This window comes from Leguminivora glycinivorella, chromosome Z, assembly GCF_023078275.1.
Source record: "Leguminivora glycinivorella isolate SPB_JAAS2020 chromosome Z, LegGlyc_1.1, whole genome shotgun sequence".
Classification (NCBI taxonomy): Eukaryota; Metazoa; Arthropoda; class Insecta; order Lepidoptera; family Tortricidae; genus Leguminivora; species Leguminivora glycinivorella.
In genome coordinates, this window is record NC_062998.1 from 44,171,714 (window position 1) to 44,194,243 (window position 22,530).

Here is a 22,530-nt window from a genome sequence, read left to right on the forward strand (position 1 = left end):
TTTTATTTGACCCTCGCCACGTTGCGGATTTTCAGCTGAACTAATTTATTTTACTGGTAAGGATTAATATTTGACACCCGTCGTCAAAAGTCATTGTATGTCAGTGATGTAAACGAGAAGTAAATATTTTCAATTTTCTAACGGTTTCATCGCAAATTTGCCCAAAATAATATTTAAAAAAGTGAAAATAATTATACTTAAGGTGATAATTTACTAACAACAAAAAAGGATGAAGGATTTCACAGTATTTCGATAACAATGTTCCGAAATCGTTTGTTGACATGTCCGGTATTGACAATTTATAGTGCGGTTGTCCTGTACTGATTATTTGGTTTCGATTTAGCTTAATTTATTTTTTGTTCTTATTTAAGGTGTGTGTAGCTTTGCCGTGAAAAATATTTATAGAAATAAGAAGGCCGTTACATCATTGACACCAGTATAAAACAAAGGTCCCACGCAAAAAGAAAATAAACATCGACGACTTCGATAAAGGCACAAGATTCATGGATTTTAGGCTGTGCAGAAACAAGTAGTGAGTATTTAAACCTTGCTTATTAAACTTTGATTCTCTAAAACCCTGTTTTCATTTTCTACAAATATTAAAGCGAAACCAGTACACGCTGTCCCCATTATATATGACGTCCGCACATTATTGCCATAAGAAAGCGGTTTGTAGCGACACTCTTTCAGGGTCAAATAAAATCTTGTCAGGCTTTAATTTTTCCATTATACCTACAAATAAATACGTGACCACAAGACGGAGTTTTTATTGACTAGTCCAGCAACGAATTAACAGTACAGTCGCTTACATTGGTCCTTCGAGCCCGATATAATGCCGATCTTTTTGAACAAACAAAAATAAAGAAATTAAAACAGATAAGGATATTTTAACCCTTAAATGCATGAATTTTTCTTTTAACGAGATATTAATATATGTGTTAGACAATGGTTTTCAGACTCTGGGAAAAATAATAAAAAATAAAAATTAATACCGATTTTAATACTAAATCAGTGTTAGAAGTTAAATAGGCCAAAACTTATTTATATAAATATATAATTATTGGTAAGTTTTATTTGTAAAGTTTGACTACTATTAGAAAGGTACACTACAGGTGATACATAAGACGTAATACAAAATATATTTTTCAAACTTAACTATTAGATTTAGATTTAGATTTCTTTATTTCATGATAAAAATTACACTATAAATTTGTTACATGCCAAAGTTATGTTTATCTTCTCATCATGATCGTCGAAAATTACATTATAAATTGAAAATAATAAAATGAATATTTTCTCCCAATAAGGATCGTCATTTACAAATAGAAATACACAAAACACAATAAAATTAAGAAATGAAATAAAATCCGAAGTCAGTGTAATCAAATGCATGCTATCACAAATTCAATTCCATGTACTCATTTACAGAGTACAGAGATTTAATGCTATAATAATGTCCACTAGGTCTCGCGTTGTTTAAATAATCGCAATCGTTGTACCATTGTTTTAATTATTTCCATTATTTTTGACCCCGACATGGTTACCCTAACTACTTTGTCTAGAACAAAAAGGTTGAAATACTTTGTTTATCATCAATACTGACAATTTATGAATAAATGAAGCATCTTTGAAGTGACTTGTCATAAGTGTCAAAACAATAAAATATTGATTAAGTAGTTAGCATTAACTGGCGATTGGAAAAGTTTAAAGTATGCCTCTTCGTTATCCATTTACAAACATTCAACGATTACATATGGTAGAATTTTATTTTACGTCGCGGAGTACGGTGCAGACGCAAGCTCTCTTTCATGAACGCTACCCGGAGTGTCCGTTCCCCACACGGCAATTGATACGACATGGTGCATAATTTGAGGGCCCATGGACAGTTCGCAGTTCCAGATCATGCCCAAGGCAGAGGACGGCGGCCAAGATACTCAGAACAGTTTCGAACACGAGTACATAGGTACAATATTTTATCCGCAATCCTGAAGCAAGCACTCGAGAAGCAGCGGCACGATTCGGAACGACCCAAGTTTTTATTTGGAGACTATTAAAATGAAAAACGGAAAAATGCACCCTTTTCATTTTCAACGGGTGCAGGATATCGTTTTAGCCGATTATTCCAAAAGAACACGATTTTGCTTTGCGGGTTCAAAGGTACCTTGATCAATAGTTCCCCAGGCGTTGGATAGAGCGTAACGGTCCTGTAGAATGGCCACCCCGTAGTCCAGATTTTTTTGTGGGGCGAGGTTAAAAGGATATTTTATAAACGCCAATCAAATACGGTCGCGGAACTTCGCCAAAAAATTATACAACCATTTAGAAGTCGTGAAAGCCAACGAATTTGTGCTTGGTAGAGTTCAAAGGAACATCCGACGTCGCGCAGAGCTTTGCATCGTGGAAGGCGGTGATCATTTTGAGCATTGGTTGAAATATGTTTAAATTTTAATAAAATACATCATAATTACTTATGTTATTACATGGTTCGTCTTTTTATTATTATGTAGTGATATCATAAATTGGCGACCCGTTATCCCCGAAACTTTTCACTTGCACCCTTGAACAGGTATTCAGAAGTTTGGCGGTTTCATGGGAAAATAAGGGCATGTCATCGACGACCGAAGGCTAACAAATCTCCGCTTCGCCGATGACATTGTCCTGTTTTCCTCATCAGCCCGAGAACTCCAAACAATGCTCCAAGATCTAAGCTCAGCAAGCCTTCAAGTTGGTCTTACAATGAACAGGACCAAAACGCAGTTAATGACCAACAGCACAAAACGTAGGGTCGAGGTAGACGGGCAGGTAATAAACTATGTCGACGAGTATCTGTATCTGGGCCAATTAGTCTCCTTCAGCCATAGACAGGACAAAGAAGTCGAAAGACGAATCATAAATGCATGGAGGAGCTATTGGTCCATGAAGGAACTGATGAAGGGCGACCTTCCTCTGACCTTGAAACGGAAACTCGTTGACATGTGCATCCTGCCCGTCCTAACCTACGGTGCTCAAACGTGGTCACTCACCGAGGCGCAAAAGACCAAATTGAAGGTTTGCCAAAGAGCTATGGAGCGCAGCATCCTAGGAGTAAAACGGATTGACCGAATCCGCAACTCCACGCTGCGCTCAAAAACACGCATTACAGATGTTGGGGTTAAGACCGCCAAACTGAAATGGGACTGGGCAGGCCATGTCTGCCGTATGCACCCACAGAGGTGGGCTAAAATAGCCACCGTATGGGTGCCGCAAGACGGGCGGGGATCTGGCAGGCCCAGGCGGAGATGGCGGGACGACCTGGACGTGTATCTCAGCGACTGGGCGGAGATCGCTCATAACCGGGACGAGTGGAAATCGAAGGGGGAGGCCTTTGCCCAGCAGTGGGACACAGTATAGGCTTTAAATAATAATAATAATAAGCCCGCAGGGCAGCTTGTGGCGAGCTGTTGGGGAGTGACGACCCCACGGACCCGAGTGTTCCCGAGAGTCGGTCAGGGTCTCCGTCTCCGGCGTGTCTTCGCCGGCCGGAGTGGAACCCCAAGGGGACCCGCAGGACTCTCAGCTCTGGCTTGCCTTCATTGGCCGTCCAGAGAGGAACGTCTGAGCTATCGCTCCAGGGGTGGAAGTGTTAAAGGGCATAACGCCGCGAGTAACTACGGAGAAAGCGCAGCACCACCTCTCGACACCCCTGAGCCACTCACGCCGGTGTTGCGCCTGGCCGTCTTTATGATGGCAAATCAGGTGCCCATCTACCGAGTGGCGAGTCACCGCCTGCCTCGATAACTTGTTAACGCAATGTTATGGTAGGTGTCCGGACCTTTGCAATAGCCCATTTTCATAACTCATCCAAACTTCAACCCATAGACCTGATCTATTCTTTCCATTTTATTGACAATAGTTTCCAATGCCTGCTGAAACCGGTTCACGGGTATCTATTCATGTACCCGTGAATGGGTTCCAGCAGGCGTTCTACATGACATCAAATATCTCCAAACGGCCTCTACGTGTTGGATATATATCCCCACGCACGCCTTATAAATGACCGGGCTCGAAAGACCCGAGAGTTTAAAAACGGAGAAACAAATAATAATAATAATCATAAATTACTTCTTGTGACTGAGTTCTTACTTAACACACAGATATTAACGGCCTGTTTTACAATCTCCAATTAAAGCTATCTAGCAGATAAAAAATAAGGCTTTCTCTATCATTCACCTGCAAGAAGAAAGAGCGCGTGTTATTTTTATCTGACAGATAACTTTAACTAGAGATGGTGAAATAGACCCTAAGTTAGGATAATGTGACAATTAGGTATAACCAGGCATCGGACAAAAAGTGCCTATGACGTCAAACCACTTATAGGCTGATTTTAAATAGTATCTATGATTTTCATAAACAATTATCACTTATCTGTTTATCAACCTCGTTATTAAACGATATCGCCACTTGAAATGAGTAAGTACGTTTTTGACTGACACATTGTCAATCAGTTGAAGAATAATTTGACATTATTCTTATGTTTCACGATTATATTCAGATAAAATTTATATTTACTAATGTATAAAAAACTGCTGTAAAATGTCATCTTTACTCGAATATTGTAGCAATTTTCCGTTTTTGGAGGTACATGACAAACACGTATACTGCTCTTGCTGTAATCAAGATATACCAACGAAGGTAAGCAATGTTAAAAGACATTTGGAGACAACCAAACATGTCGGAAACGTAGGAAAAAAAGGGCAAAGTGAATTTAATATGAACCTTACAAATTTTATGATAGCAGCAAACATACCCTGGGTACAACTACAAAATAAAAACTTTCGAAATTTCATAAAAGAATGCATTGATGGTGAATATGCAAAAACAGTTGCCATACCAACCGAATCAAACCTAAGACTACGCTATTTGCCAAAAATGTTCAAAAATGCCTTTTCTTCTATACGAAAAGATATCGGGCAATCGTATATTTATGTTACAGTAGATGAGACAAAAGACCGTTTGCAACAAAATGTTGCCAATGTCCTCGTTGGTGCTCTTAGAGAGCAAAATGCAAGCAGACCACATATAATTGCTTCTAAAGTTCTCTGCTGTACAAAAAACGTCACCATAAAAGATTTAGTTATCAACTCATTGAACAATTTGTTTGAAAACGAGAACTATCATGACAGAGTGGTATTATTTTTGACTGATGGGGCTCCCTACATGTTAAAAGCCGGCCAAACGCTAAAAAACTTATTTGGAAACATGATCCACGTGACATGTTTGGCTCATGGGCTAAACCGAGTCGCAGAGACAGTTCGAGGGTTATACGACGATGTCAATGATGTAATCGCAAGCGTTAAGTCAGTGTTTTTAAAATCACCATCAAGAATTAGAGTTTTGAAACAGCTATACCCTAATATACCGCAGCCCCCTCGGCCGATTATAACCAGATGGAACACTTGGCTTGAGATCACAGTTGTGTTGAATGCTTTAAATGATCAAAATGCCGCTAAAGTTAGATGTGCAAAAAAAGCAGTAAGCAGACCTCAGCTAAAACGCAACTTGTGTTTTATAAATGAACATTGCAGCATTTTGGTGGAGTCCACTAAACGTTTACAAAGCTCTACACTGACGTTAAGTGACTCGATACAAGTCGTCAAAACAGTCACAGCAAAATTGTCTAAAATTAGTTTGCATGCAAAAGGGAAATATATATATCAAAAGCAGAAAACAGTTTTACAGAAAAATAAGGATCTACGAACAATGCAAAAACTTGCTGACTTAAAAGACAAAAAAGAAATTTGTGTGGATAGAAATGAAGGAAACATAGAAAAAATTTACTTGTGGCCATTTTTCAAATACGCCCCGATCACATCAGTAGAGGTCGAAAGGTCCTTTTCGATTTTGAAATGGATTTTTACAAGTACACGTTCTAGACTGACGCCACAAAATTTAGAACAGATATTAATAATTAATTATGAAAGCAAGTACTCACACTTGTACAGTACGAAATATGTTCGAACCGAATAGCGAGGATATTAAAATATCCTGGAAAAACACCTTATGAAAAAAAAACTGTGTGAAGCTGAAGCGGGCTTGAGTATAATGAACAAACGAATGATTTTAAATATAAGATAAATGAATAAGATCGTCAAATGCGTCAAATTTTATTTTTTATAGCGTATGAATTTCGCAACCTTTATTTACTCTATTTCACTTTTAAATGGACTGGCCTAAAATAAACGAAATATAAAGACAATAGAAGTGACGCTTGACATAAGAAGAAAACAAATGTCTGTGTAGTTTTTGGGCCTATGTCGCTACGTGTTTGGTAAATCACGAAAATATAATTTTAACAGAGAAAGAAGAAATATCCTATTCCAGATCTTATTTCCATTACAATGACATCTAAAAGTACGTATAACTGATAGTTGCGTTTGTAAGATACAATTTGCGTATTTAAATTCTAACCAATGTTTTTTATATTGCAGGAAAATGTGTGGATATGGAAAGCCAATCGATTTTACGTGCGTGTGAAAATGAATACACATCCGACGATGAAATCGATATGCCCTGCACTCAAGAGTATTTTGTAAAGCTACCGGAGGGTCAAAGTGAACTCAGGAGTAGCGATAGTACACCTGATATTTTAATAGCCGTAGGAACGCAGACTATAGGACAAGGCAAAGATATCTCTACACAAACTGAACAATCAAGTACTGCGATTGTTATGGATACCGCGAAATTGTTGGCTAATTTTTTTTTCCCCAGTCAATCAATTGAGGAAAAAAAATTAATTCAAGCATATTTTAAGTCTGTGACAACAATAATAGACTTGTTGGAAAACTAGTTATGAAACTATGCATTATTTTATTAAATAATAAGTATATTAACATCAAATTATCTTTTTTTATTTTTACTAATCTTACCTACTGTTCCCACCTTTGAGTTTTAAACCTATTTATCTGAGGTTCCCACAGATTTATTCAGTCCGAATTGAAGGGATGTTTACAAAAACAACATAACTGACTACACTGGTTGACACCTGTCACGATCAAAAATGTTGTTCTAAAAGTGTCAACCGCTCTAAGCAGTTATGTTGTTTTTGTAAATATCCCTTCAATTAATTTCAAATAATCGTACTTTATGTTAACAAATCTCGTGAATACATATTTTATTCACTAACATCATCCTACCTGTATTATGAATTCCATAGATTTATTTACGATTATTTTGTTACTTCATTAATACTACTTTGTTACTACATGTCACACGGAAGTTTAAATACCAACATCCTGTGTAGAAGATTACCTACGTCATTTTTACGTCATCCGCACTTTTTGTCCGATGCCTGGGTATAACTAACATGACGTCACCAAAAGTCAATAGGGTGACCAAACATACAGGAATTTAATTAATTATTTTGTTAGAAAAATAGAAAAAGTTATTTAGATGCATTTTAATAAATGATTGAGTGCATAATGCTCTTTGTGATTAACCGAGCCGTAATTAGTTATTTTGTATTACGTCTAATGTGTCACCGTGTATTTGTGAAACCCCCATGATAAAATGTTTAAACATAAACTAATCACTAACTCCGAAAAAATCTGCCTAAATCACATACTAAAAATCGCCATCATCGCCTCCGCCATTTTTTTATGCGCACTATTTCCGTCACAGTGTAAGGGGGGGGTCATTTGACATCTTTATGCTTCCAAAAACCTGAAAAATAATAAATAGTAAATCATAATATTATTTAATTATTTATTAAATAATAAAATACTGTGATGCATATACAACAGCATTGTGTGTTCCTGAAATACATTAAACATTTATCACTCAAAACCTGAAATTTGGCCAAGGGGTTGTGACATGACTTATCTGCATATTGAGCCACAGACCATCAAATATGTGATGCATATACAACGTGTTTCCTGTATCACTCAAAACCTCAGACACCCCAACTGATTTTTATTTTTTTAAACTCATCTAGAGTATTTATCTTTTAATCTGATGGTTACTTTTTTTTTAAATTGAATTTTTAATTTTCTGTACAGCTCTACTTGACTTTTAGCTCTACACTCAATAAAATAATTACTAACTACCATCATAAACCATTAAACTATTTATTTGTGTACGTTACTGCAACGACATAAGGTTTACCAATACCTTTGGTCACAGTAAACTTCAAATTGGACAGGTAATCGCAGTAAGCAAATTTAAACCCAATATTCAAAATGACAAGGTTGCAATTAGGTACGAGTTCCATTTGTTATGACTTATGATAAACATTAAGATTGAACTGACCAACAACGTCAAACTCGTAGCGGAAAAAATAATCGTCCAAGTAACCAGCCAGTATTAATACCCCTAAATACTGAAAAAGGTAAACAACCTCTAGCAATGCGATATACACAATGTTGTATTATGAATACAATAGAATAGGCACATAAAAAATAACTAATAATACAAATTTAAATAAAAATATTACCCCCATCAAGATATAGCTCAATCGATTCTACTCTTGATTCTGAACAAACGGTTTTCAGGTTTTTAGTGCCATGCATTTAAGGGTTAAACATTATTAAATAACTACGTGGAAAAGGAATGGAAATTAACATATTACTATGATAAGATAAATATGGTACACGTAAATGTAATAAACCTACGTTAAGTACAGAACTCATTAATGATTATTGTCGTTTCGTGTGTACTTATAATGCTACATAAACTGGCGTTCCGTCTGCTTCGAGGCCGGCGCTAAAAACGCGTCCCCCCCGTGCCGCAAAAAAAGACTACTGGATCCGGCACAAATCGCCGCTAAACGTTGCGCTTTCTCTATAAGTCCCTCTGTCCTGGATTTCAGTTACTACTTCGCGAATAACAATTAATAATGTTAAGTGTATGAAATACGTAATACTTTATGAATATATTTTGCTTTGACTGTATATCTTTCACATAATTTTTGACAGCTCCGTTTCATTTCACTTTTGCGATACTTACGTGTATTTTTCTTAGGGGACTAGCATTTGATTCGAGCTTAGTGTTTTGTACTCAATGCGTTTGTAATTACTAATAACTGTTTTTACTGTTACTGTTTGTGCTTTTTCGATGTTTCTTTAATTATTAATGTTTTGTACCAGCTGCTGACGAATAACTGAGCTAAGTTTAAGAGTGACGCATAGGCATATAATAATATAAGGTCCTAATTTATTAGTTGCAGATATTTTAACACATGATACTTTACATTAAAATAATTAACTTTAAATATAAATTAAGATATCTTTTCATGTAACTTTTTTGATTTCATTTTCCTAACAATAAAATTAATTATAATTTCGTCTAAAAAAAATCATCATGTGCATTATCACATGTCACAATAACACTGTCTGTCATGTCAACAATTGTTTGTTGTAAATGTCGTAAAGGTTCGGCGGGAAAACTGCACATGTCATTGGGCCTGTCGAGTTAAAACTTGTCAAATAAAATCTACCCATATTTTTAAAAAGAAGCATGAACAAAAGAAAACATTTATTATCATATAAAATTACAAAAATTGTTGGAAATGGCGACCCTCTCTATCAATACACAATTTTCAAACGACACAATCCAACGGAAAATAACATGACATTGACAATCAAGTATTTAATTTATCGACGTGAAGTGGCCAGTAGGGCTAGCACATGATGGCCGCGGGAGTATGTCGCCGCGAGATAGATGACACGTCTTTGTCTAATTGTATTAATGACATAAGGACAGGTAGTCTATCTCGCGGCGACATACTCTCGCGGCCATCATGTGCTAGGCCTGCAGTTACAGTTAAGTGGTACGTAAAAGAGGTACTAGAATCTGTTCAATAAGTTTTCATTTAATAATCACATAAACAGGGTGTTTTTACGTAGCAAATTTGTTTTCCCGTTTTCTCCAAAAAAACATCGTAAAAGCTATAATGTTTCACGGTTTAATATACTCCAGAGACCGAGTACTATCAGCTGTAAAAATATCTGCATCTAATAAATAAGGACCTTATATATTGTAGGTATTTAAAGTTTTTATTTTGTTTATTTATTTATTATATTTATAGATATACATATATATTTATTAATATAATATTAACCGCATATTCTTCCTGCTATGTCAAACGATAATTTCGATAATTCCTCACTTTCCTCAGGCAACGAGTTCTTTTCACTTTCTTCTTCCAGCCTCTATGATTCACTCAGCGACACTTCTGACATACCTGACTTACGTGAAAATCTTCACTCAACTTTTGGTTCGGCAAAAAGTGCTTCAATGTGGTTCATATGAATGCACAGAGTATACCGGCTCACTTCTCTGACATGCTAGCCACCTTTGACGTTGATAACATTCACGCTATTCTTATATTTCTTATATATCCTTCTTATTATCCTCTGGCTGGGTATAGATTAATCCGGAATGATAGATGTTGTGTCAAAGACAGCGGTAGCATAGTTCGTGGTGGAGGAGTTGCCATATATATAAAAGGTGATTTTCCTTGCCAAGTGACCGCACAGTCTCCGGCAGCAGTTTCAAACTTTCCAGAATTTCTCTTTCTCAATGTCACCTTACACCATAGTAGTGTCCTGCTATGAGTATTTTACAGTCCATCATCTAACATTAACTACTTCGACAATGGTCCTCCTTCTCTTTTGGATTTGATTTTAACTTCATCCCCTGATCGTGTCACCAGACATGGCCAATTTAATGCACCGGCTTTTTCTAATCATGACCTCATTCACGCTTCCTTTAAAATACGGCCTCCCAAAAGGCGCCATAGGGTAGTGATGCGTCGCAATCTCCATGACATTGACCTGGAAGCACTTCGTGACGATTTACACAGTGTGAGTTGGGCATCTGTGGAGAGTTCTACCGACGTGGAGTTGAAACTGGGTGCCTTTAACGATATTCTGCTAGCCGCTTTCGATAGATATGCCCCTTTAAAGCCTGTACGGGTAAAACATTTTCCTGCGCCGTGGCTGACAGATGACAAATCTGAACGGCACGCTTATAGTGACTTTGGTGTTTTTATAAGAACAGCATGCACTTACGTCCAGAACAGTGACATTTGGTGCAGTGGAACTGCTGATGAAGATCAGAACGGACTCCTTAAATCTGACGGCACACTTATAGTGACTTTGGTATTTTTATAAGAATAGCATGCATTTAAGTTCAGAACAGTGACATTTATTTAGTTATGTTTGTTAAGAATATTGAGTTTTCAAGTCAAATTTTGTCAAGCTTCGATTTCTTATAATCGGATTCATGAGGAACTGAGGAAACTCCTCAAACCTTAACGGTATACGTATATTAATCTGTGTTGCCATCAAATCATCATCATCATCCTCCTTGCGTTATCCCGGCATTTGCCACGGCTCATGGGAGCCTGGGGTCCGCTTTGACAACTAATCCCAAGATTTGGCATAGGCACTAGTTTTACGAAAGCGACTGCCATCTGACCTTCCAACCCGGAGGGTAACTAGACCTGATTAGGATTAGTCTGGTTTCCTCACGATGTTTTCCTTCATCGAAAAGCGACTGGCAAATATCAAATGACAAATGTGTTGCCATCAAATAATTAAAGTATTAATAGCTGCTTTAAAAAATACCTACACATTTTCTACATAATCCAACATTCGCAAGTAGCTTTCACTAGGACCCCAAAGGCGGCGGTTTTTTTTCTTAAAAAATATTTTTCTTAAAATTATGAGAAAGCAAGAACAACAACGTCGCGAAACTATATATACTCGTAATTTCTACAGTACGCATCCGCTATGGCCGAAATCGAAAATCGTGGAACATTTTAAAATTTAAAAAATAAAACCGCCTACAAAAATAAGTGCGTTACAAAACACGGAGAAACTAAAAAGCAAAAAATTATAAACCTTTGGATGCAGATTCCTTATCGGATTGCAATAATCTAAACATAACATCCAAATCTCCAAAAATAATTGATTTGTTTATAATTTGGATGTTTAGATTATTGCAATCCGATAAGAAATCTGAATCCAAAGATTTATTATTTTTTGCTTTTTAGTGTCTCCGTGTTTTGTAACGCGCTTATTTTTGAAGGCGGTTTTTTTTTAAGTTTATTTATTTCTTGATTTTTAATGGTTCCTATTGATATTATATGTATCAGTCCGAATATACGTACAGTAGTGAAAGAATTATCCTTTAACTCCTAACCATTGAGGAGTTGACCGTTCATCATCAGCTCAGCCACATAAAATTATTACCATCAGGCGTAAATACTGGTGTAACTTTGAAAAATACACTAAAAACATTACATGTGCCTATAACATTTGAAGAGTTCCCTCGATTTCTCCAAGATCCCATCATCAGACCCCGACTTGGTGCCAATGGGACCATCACGGGGTTATACCCGTTCGATTGAAAAAAAAAATTGAAAATCGGTCCACGATTCTCGGAGATATCGAGTAACATACATACAAAAAAAAAAACAAAAAAAAAAAACATTTAGTCGAATTGAGAACCTCCTCCTTTTTTTGAAGTCGGTTAAAAAAAACATTCAGTCGAATTGAGAAGCTCCTCCTTTTTTTGAAGTCGGTTAAAAATGGGTGAGAGTCGGAGCACTGTTTATAATATTCTAGCATCCTATTCCTCGAGAAAAACGACTGCAAGAAAACCTGGCTCAGGGAATCATTCCAGCTTAAGCCAGTATACTTAGAGAGTTCCGACTAAAGAAATGAACGGCTGGCCGAGTCGCAAAATCGTACATAGAGCTTGGTAGGAAATTTAAATGCGACGGCAAAACTGTTAAGAAATATCTAAAGGACATGGGTATCGAGAGACGTTCAAGAAAAGTTAAGCCAACCGTCTCCGAAAACCAAAAAGTCACTCAAAGATGCGGCTACGTAATCTGGTCAAAGATATATTTCACGCCAAAAACAACATCACTTGCATTATGGATGACGAGTCATATTTTACTTTTGATGGAAACGAGTGGCAAGGTAACTATTATTTTGAGAATACCAATGGTCCAACAGATGAGAACGTGAAATATGTCGAACATACCAAGTTTCCTAAAAAAGTTTTACTGTGGCTTGCCATCAGTAGCCGCGGTATGTCTAAGCCAGTGTTTTTCGAGTCGGGTTTAGCTGTTAACGCTGATCGCTACGTTGCCTGCCTTTGGTACGGGATTTTATAAACACACGACATAGAGGAAAAACTGTAGTGTTTTGGCCAGATTTAGCCTCGTCATTATTCGAAAAAAATACTTAGCAAAATGGCGGAGCTAAAAATACCGTAAGTATGTACCTGGGAATGCTCCCGGGATTTTTGAACTCTTTGGGTACCGGGACTGATGTTATAAAATCCCGGTTCTTCGGTACTTTTCGGTACTGAAAAATGGACAAAGATTACAAACTAAAACGCATTTAATCACTTCAAAAATTTGAACGTAAACGACGGAATATCCATTTAATGCTATACAAATGTAATGTAAATATGTAATTTCAAACGCGTTAGACTCGTCCCGCTCGGTATTCATCGGCTATGATCGGGACCTCGGCGTCGGTTATACTTAGAGGGTAAACCAAACTAACTTTGCTAATGTAAGAATTAGTTGAGGTCTGTAATGATTTCTTGCACATGTCGTCCAGGTTTTTGAAAGTATGCTTAGAACGCAGTCTGGTATACTATAATTTTGGTCCTAATAGGCGACCGGAATAAAATTCTAACAATAGCCACCAAATTCTACAAAACCCTTTACTCCGAATCTCCCACACACCCACAGCCTGTGCCTGATTTAGAAGAAAGCTTCAAAGCTATCCCGCCAGTTACGGAACACAAAGTACATATGGCTCTTCAAAAAATGAAGTACGGGAAAAGCTCTGGTGAGGATGGAATCACCACCGAAGCACTGAAAGTAGGAGGACATACTTTGATCCCGTATATCACAAAACTGTTTAATACTATAATACTTAACCACTCAAACTTTTCCACAAAAAATGTGCCACTCCAACATCATTCTGCTTCATAAGAAGGGAGACAAGTCTGATATAGGAAACTACCGTCCTATCGGTCTTGTCTCCCATCTGTACAAGATATTTCTTAGCAAGCCCTTAATCAAATTATCGAAAAATGCCAAGAATATAAAATCCCAGGCCCCGTAGCCGAATGGCATTTCTCCGACGCCAAACGAAAGCGATACGCCGCTGGCTCTGTCGCGCCAATACGCAAGCGCGATAGAGATAGATATCTACTAGCGCTTCGTTTCGTGAGCGTTTCGTGAGCGATTGTACCATTCGGCTAGCCACCCAGTTTACATCGCATTTGTCGATTACTCTAAAGCTTTCGACAGTTTTATCACAATTCCATTTTCACAGCCATTTTTACGCAATCAAGATATAGATCCCAGTTACATTCAACTCATAACATAACCACCGTTTATCAAAATAGTACAGCCGCCATAAAACTACAGTCCTCAGGTCCTTCATTTTCTATTCAAAAAGGAGTCGAGCAAGGAGATCCGTTATCGCGAAAACTGTTTACCAGCACACTTGAACAAGTCTTCCAGCTTATGCCGAGTTGGGGAGATCGGGGCCTTATCGTCGGGAATAGAAGACTAATCTTCGATTGCCGACGACATTGTTCTGTTCTCCTCAGCTGCCTCCGAACTACGATCAATGCTTCAAGACCTCAGCGATGCAAGCCTCGAGGTCGGACTTCAGATGAACATGTCGAAGACCAAGTTCATGACCAATAAGTAATAGCACCGCATGTATGATTGAAATAAACGGAGAATCGGCTGCATATGTCCAGGCGTACATCTACTTTTGCCAACTACTTTCTTTCCAGGCGCGACAAGAGAAAGAAGTCGAAAGACGGACTGAAAACGCCTGGAGAAGCTATTGGTCCATGAAACATCTCATGGAAGGCGATTTGCCACTGTCACTTAATCGAAAACTCATGGACATGGGACACCACGCTGCGCTCCAAAACAAAAATAGTCGACGTAGTTCAGAAAGCGGGAAAGCTGAAGTGGGACTGGGCCGGCCATGTCTGCCGAATGCCGAACGAGCTATGGGCCAAGATTACCACAGAGTGGCAGCCCAGGCCAAAACGGGGACCCGGCAGACCACGTATGCGATGGCGGAACGAGTTAGACTCCTTTTTGAAAGAATGGCCGAGGACTGCACAAAACCGGGAGGAATGGAAAAAGCGGGGGGAGGCCCTTGCCCAGCAGTGGGACATCGCAGGCTCTTAATAATAGTAAAAAATAATGAGATGTTTGTGACACCATAAAAAATAATGAGATTTTAGGTCAATACGTATCCAACAATCTCTGCATCAAGCGAGAGATTGTTGGATACGGTCGACCTAAGGTAGCAAAACTTATGGACGACTTCCATTTTATGTTTTATTCATAATTTTACAACAAATGTACTAGTAAACCCTAAAGTACCGATGAACCGGGATTTCCCGGTTCTTTCCCAGTACCGGAAATCTCAGTCCCGGTTCTGGGACTGGTACCGGTTCTGCATTCCCTAGTATGTACCGAATACATCAAATCCTCCTAATTTGCCACAACTTCACCCTATTAAAGATTTTTGGGCGAATCTGAAAAGGCGAGTTTATTGCAAAAATTTTCGCCCAAAAGATATACCCAGTTTAATCCGGAAGATAAAATTGGAGTTGAGTAAGATGCCGACAAAGGTTTTTTCGACAGCGATGGATAAAGTCCCACAGAACTGCCGTAAAGCATCATCTCGCATGGGTGTAAACTTTTTTTCGCATTAAACATTGTGAAATAAATATTAATCAAAGAGCAAATACATTAATTAAAAAACGCAATTTCTTTCATTTTCTACGACTATGAACTTTGTCCAAATTTCACTCCGCATACGTTAGTGGTAGCAAGACGTGAACGTAACGTATCGTTTGTGCACGTCTTTCCCACCACGGAATGGAGACTCGTACAAATTGAAGGGATGACAGATCGATATATCTACTTATATAAAATCGAAAAACCAGAAAGGGATAAAAAACGAGGGAAGAAACGAGATGGCGCCTTACAAATTTTAAGAACTTTTGGATCACGTTTCTCGGATACAACGCAAGAATCGTAATAGAAAACTATTTAAATCTATTGTCTGAATATAGGAATAGAAAATGTATATGAAAACTGCCGCTTACGCTGCGTATTTATTTTACAATTAGCTAACGAAAATTTCATAAACTTCACCATTTCAAGAAAATTTCGGGATCCAAAACTCGGTCTTTCGTGTCTTATTTCAAGTCACCAACTTAATGCAAGGCAACATACAATCACGCCTGATCCCAATCGGCAGAACACATGAAACTACTAAAGTCTTTCGTGTGGCAAATAAGGGGTTGAAAGAAAACCAGTACATTGCAGTGAATGTCACCAAAATGTCACGACAACGGGAAGAAAGGGGGAGGTGAAATTCTTAACCCGTCACCACACAGGCTCCTTAATGCAAGCACGTTCAAAAACCTTAATATGTTAAGCAATTTGTCATAATTATTTTATGTTATTTGCAATACTTCGAGGTATAAATGGTCGATTGAATTAAAATGTAGGTATATATTAAACAATCGTCCCAAATCGTAAATGTTTGTTTTTATGGCACACAATGAAATAAATAAATTGTGTTGGATGGATAGCAAAATCAAAAATACGAACGCAAGTTTAATAGCTTCAAAGCTTGAATATGAATTGTCAAAAATACGTTAATGTCAATGCGAAAATTGGGAGTTCGAATTGTTTATCGTTTTATTTCGTTGTAGTAGTGTTTTTTCGCAACTGTATTAAGAAACGTCGTTCGTCACACGTGCGAGAATGAGAATGTCATTACTTCACGAGTCCCGAGACTCCCGAGACATTTTGCCACGAGCGCACTTATAACGAAATGTACTATTTTACTTCTTTGCGGCACATACTCATCATGCAAATACCTCATTATTGCTAGATAACGAAAAATATATTGTGTCGCATCACGATGAGTCGAATGTGATAGTATAACATTAGGTAAGTTCCTGCGCTAAGGCTACGTTTTACCAAACTTTTATTCTAAGAATAACGTTTACTCGGATAATAATGTCAAAAGTCCATAGTAATTTGACATTACATACTATCCAAAGTAAGCGTTATTCTTGGAATTGGGTCTAAGTATGTTAGGCGGCTTAAGGGTGTATAAGGCTCAAAACACCTGTTTCTAAAGTACCTACTGAATACCCGCGGTCGGGGAACCGCATCAAGCAGTTGAATTACAACCGATCATGTGCTTTAACTCTATAACAGTATACTTAGATTTTTCTATAATAATTGCGATAAATAATATTAAAACTGTTTTACAGATGGTTTCATGAATTGTGAAACATGCGGGCTTGAGACAGCAAATGGGCTTAAGCGATCTATCTGAAACCTCATTTAATGAAGAGTTCTCGCTCAGCAACGTAGAACAGCCCAGTTGTCGTAAATTTACCTATTATTAAGACTGAGTCAACCATCTCAATTTAAGAATAAGTAAGTGATTAGTGTTTAAGCCAAAACGCCTGTATTAAAGGGGTAGGCAGAGCACATGATAAGTGTTTAGAAGAAAACGAAACCATTGCAAAATGAGATTTACACTGAGATATTTAGTATGTATATAATTGTTTTATTAAAGAGCGAATTTACTTCAAAAGAAGTGTTCGAGGTAAGGTGCATTAGGGTAATTACGAAAGTCGCGTAAAATCACCATTATTTCCAGCATATCAAGATTCCCCTTTCGGAATTACCAGAGCATTTCTGCAATTCGGAATTACCATAATGCACCTTATTTAATACTCAAATATTTTTTTAATTAAAAGAACGAATATTTACTCCCAAAGTAAAATATTTATACATGGTTAATTTTTTGGGGTAGACAATGTAACCTTCGAGGGCTGAAGCACGCCGAGGTTACGGTATAGCTAAACAGATTACTTTATGAGGATAAAGAATATTCCTATTAAGTAATGATGCATATACTTAAGGCTGATTGTTTTGCATAAAGGTTTTAAATAAATAATGTGGATAAAAAAGTACCTTTTCTTTTTCAAATCATATCATTTATTGAGTCCAAACTAAGTTACAAAGGTTAAAGAGGTATTACAGTTTTGAGCCCTGACAGGATTGAATGCTGAAGGCAATGATACTTGAGAGTATATAATTAAACGATATTTAAACACGTTCACGGTTCTTAACTGAAAAGTGTACCCTACTGTTATGGGTGATATGGCATTGAAATTAGGGCATGTAAACAGGTAAATAATTGTATGGGAATTACCGAGAAACCGGTAAATAACAAGTTATTTTCATACAAACTATATACCGATTGCGTTCCCTAATTGAAATTGAGGCTAATCGTGATACGTGATACGTTCCACATTGGGGGCAAGGACAGTGAAAGTGTTAGGATATCGATCACTTGCGCGAGCGAAGCCGCGCGGCACGTCTAGTGTATGATAATATTGATAATATAATCAATACACACATGATACTTTCATATGAAATAAAATATGTCACCTAGCTAGATGTTCCATCACGATAACGATCCCAAACACAAAGCTTGTAAAAAAATTCCAAGACGAGACCATAAGACTCTCCTGTCAAAAACTTATCAAATTTCAAGTATTAGTGCTAAGATTCCGATTCCACCAGCCCTAACTTCACCAACTACACCTTGATCAAAATAACTGGCTTTATTTATGTACAGCTACAATTAGGTGTACCTAGTTAGAGGTGTACGTTTACAGTTTATTTTAGTGTTAAGTCAGCTAAGTGCTAACTAAAGCAAAGTAAACTAAGTATGGATGGTAAACAAAAGGTGAAAAGTCGCTTAGTTTAGAGACCTTCTTGAGTAAAATAAATATGTAATTGAGTTTCCTTTGTCACATCATGGTTATTTGCCCAAATTGATTAAAAAATGATCTCGTTATTTAAATTCCGCCTCATACGTAACCAAGGTCTCCATTAGTCATTCCGAACCACATAGCAGCGATTATTATATAGCACAGGGTGATCAAGTGTTATTTTAATCGCCAAACTTCTAACCGTCGTTGTTAAAACTGGTGCGCTAACGTGTGATTGACTAGATATATAATAATTACACAAATATTCCGGAAACCTTAGAATACTAAATTATCCCATAAATACTAACAAGTGGTACCTACCTGTCCTTGAAGACTACGTCACATAACATAACTGAGCTATATAAGATCCCTTAACCTAAGTTTGGTTTTAAAGTCAAATTATAAAAAAATAATGAAATTGTTTTTAGAATTTAATTTCCATGTAGGTACTTACCTAATTTAAACATCTGGTAAATTGTAGTATAGAAATTCAATACCTACGTAAGGTATTTTTCGCCTATCATCAGTATTAAATCATATTATTTGGCACAGCGCGGAGCACCTACATCCGAATGCCGATACATGTTAATTGATCAATTTAAACATATGAACAACTCGCTAAAATAGCCAATGTTACCATCGCGTAGAGCGCTTTTAGGTTATGATTCTAAATAGTATTTCGTTTGCTACCAAATTATGTTATAAACAATGACTAGAATTATGCGACAAACAGTTAAAAAAACATATGCACAGTATTACTAATCGTTACGTAACCAGCCTAAATAGAAAATAATTAAGAATCAATATTGTTGTGAAATAATGAAAATTGTGAATGGAATTATTAATTTTTAACTTAATAAACGTACCTGGTGGATATTTCTTAGGTTTAGTAATTGTTTGAAGTATGTATCCTGTCAGAAATGTCACTAAAATAGCAAAAAGAAGTGCTGTAATCATTTTGTAAGAGCGCGCGTCAGGCGGAGCGCGTGCGGCTTCCAGTGATTGATTGATGTATGCAGTGCGGTGTGGAGAGAGAACGCGTCCGCGCCGAGACCGGAGATCGACTGCACTCTTCTATCCCACATTCCCTTGCCACAACCCACGATGACAATTGGTTATGACACTAATTGTTAAGCTCTTTTATGCTCTACAACGTTCTGCCAAGCTATTCCAATGTTATTGTATTAGAAATTAAAACTTTAGATTCTTAACAATACGATTTTTAATATTGCAAAAGAAATAATCAGAAACATAGCAAAAAAACATGCATCAGTAATTTGCGAATTAGTATCGGTAGACGGCTCTGTTGTAAGTTGTAAATCGATTCCATTGAAATTTGGAATTTATGGAATAGGAAGCCGGATACGCGCGAGACGAGCTTAAGGCACCTTAAGGTTAGAAATTTTGAATCTCGCATACGGGATTTTGTCACTAAAATACCGGTTGAAAACGGTGACTTGTTTATTATTTTCAGTAACAATTTTCTGAATTTGAACGCGTGAGGCTCAAAAATCGGCCCGAGGGGGATTTTTGACTCTCGCATACGGGATTTTGTCACTAAAATACCGGTTGAAAACGGTGATGTCTCGAAACGATAACAAAATAACTGCCCTCCAATTGATTTTCGACAAAAACGACATTTTATTCAATGACAAAAAAAAGAAAAACTTGTTACTTCTTCTTCCTCCTACCCTTATCCCACGTTATGTGGGGTCGGTACAACATGTCTTTCTCTTCCATTCTCCCCTATCTTTCGTCATCTCAACACTCACATCTTTCTTTCTCATGTCCTCTTTCACACAATCCATCCATCGTTGTTTGGGTTTACCCCTCCCTCTCCATCCATCAACATTCATCTCCAACATTCTTTTGCCTATATGACACTCATCCCTCCTCATTACATGACCGTACCACGCCAACCTGCCACTCCTCATCTTTTCCGTTATAGGCGCAACTTTCAAACTTCCCCTAATATACTCATTCCTGATCCGATCCATTCTGGTCACTCCACACATCCATCTCAACATTCTCATTTCCGCTACGTGCAATCTCCTTTCATCCTCCACCTTTGTCGCCCAGCATTCAGATCCATACAATACAACAGGCCTCACAATCGTCTTATAGATTTTCCCCTTAAGTTTAAGGGGCATCCGTCGATCGCATGTTGTCCCTGAGACCTGTCGCCATTTCATCCATCCCGCATTTATTCTATTTTTCACGTCACGGTCGATGCTTCCGTCATTTTGGAATAATGACCCAAGGTACCGGAAGTCGGAGCAGACTGGTAGGTATACACCATCTAAGGCAATAGGGGAAAAACTGGATAGACCACCGAAATCGCAGAACATCTGTTCAGTTTTGGTTCTGCTGATTTTCAGTCCCACACTTTCCAGTCTTTCTTGCCATTTTCCCAGTCTGCTCTGGACCTCAAGTGCATTTTCCCCAACAAGAACAATGTCATCGGCAAACAGCATACACCAGGGTGCTTCCTCCTGTATGTCCGATGTCAGAGCATCCATAACCAGGAGGAACAAATACGGACTTAAAGCCGACCCCTGGTGTAGACCTACCGCCACATTGAACTTGTCGGTGACTCCAGCTTCAGACCTGACGTGAGTACTAGCTCTATCATACATCGCCTGAACAAGCCGCACATACTTCTCTGGCACTCCCTTCTCTCTCATACACCACCACAGAACCTTACGCGGAACTCTATCGTATGCCTTTTCCAGATCCACGAACACCATGTGCAAGTTCTTTTTGGCTTTTCTGTATTTCTCGCATAGTTGGCGAAGTGCAAATATGGCGTCCGTGGTTCCCCGGCCCGGCATAAACCCAAATTGGTTCTGTGTTACCTCACTCTCTTCTCTTATTCGTCTCGCTACCACTATTTCCCATATCTTCATACTATGTGACATGAGCTTTATTCCCCGGTAGTTGTTGCAATCCTGTACATCACCCTTATTCTTAAAAATGGGCACCAATGTACTGCTGCACCATTCATCAGGGATCGCCTCTTCTTGCAACAACTTATTAAAGAATAAAGTCAGCCACTTCCAACCATCCGCTTTCAGAACCTTCCATACTTCCACTGGTATATCATCTGGCCCTACCGCTTTCCCATTCTTCATACCTTGCACTGCCATTTTTACTTCTTCTACAGTAATCTCTTTCACCATACCTATGTTACTTTTAGCATCATCTAGCACACCTGTCCAGTCATTCTCTTCATTCATAAGTTTATTAAAATAGTTCTTCCAGCGTTCTCTTATGCTCTTGTCATCCGTCAAAATCTTTCCTGCTTCATCTTTCATACATTTCATGTGATTGATATCTCTTGCATTCCTCTCCCGCTCTCTTGCTATTCTATAAAGGTCTTTTTGGCCTTGTGGGCTTTCCAAATGGTTGTAGAGCTTATCTTGGACCTTGGCCCTCGCGATTGCAACTGCTTTCTTGGCCTTCTTTTTACTTATTAGATAAGCTGACCTCTTGTTTTCCTTTTCTCTATCATTACCCTCTTCCACACTTTTCCATTCTTTAAAAGCATTCTTCTTTTCTTTCAAAATCATTTGCACATCATCATTCCACCACCATGTATCTTTATCAATCTTTCCTTTCCCCCTTGTTTCACCATCACCAAGTACATTCTTCGCCACACTTCTTAAACTTACAGCC

At 37.8% G+C, this 22,530-nt stretch overlaps 1 protein-coding gene across 1 annotated transcript in view; it reads right to left on the reverse strand.

Annotated features, from left to right (window-relative positions):
- Positions 1–19,929, reverse strand: part of LOC125241321 (probable cytochrome P450 305a1) — a 36,328-nt gene extending 16,399 nt beyond the window's left edge. Inside the window, exon 1 of the mRNA XM_048149735.1 lies at positions 19,722–19,929. Coding sequence (XP_048005692.1) covers positions 19,722–19,812 — 91 coding nt within the window. The 5' untranslated portion in view covers positions 19,813–19,929. The remainder of the gene's footprint in view (positions 1–19,721) is intronic.
- Between the last annotated feature and the right edge of the window lie 2,601 nt (positions 19,930–22,530).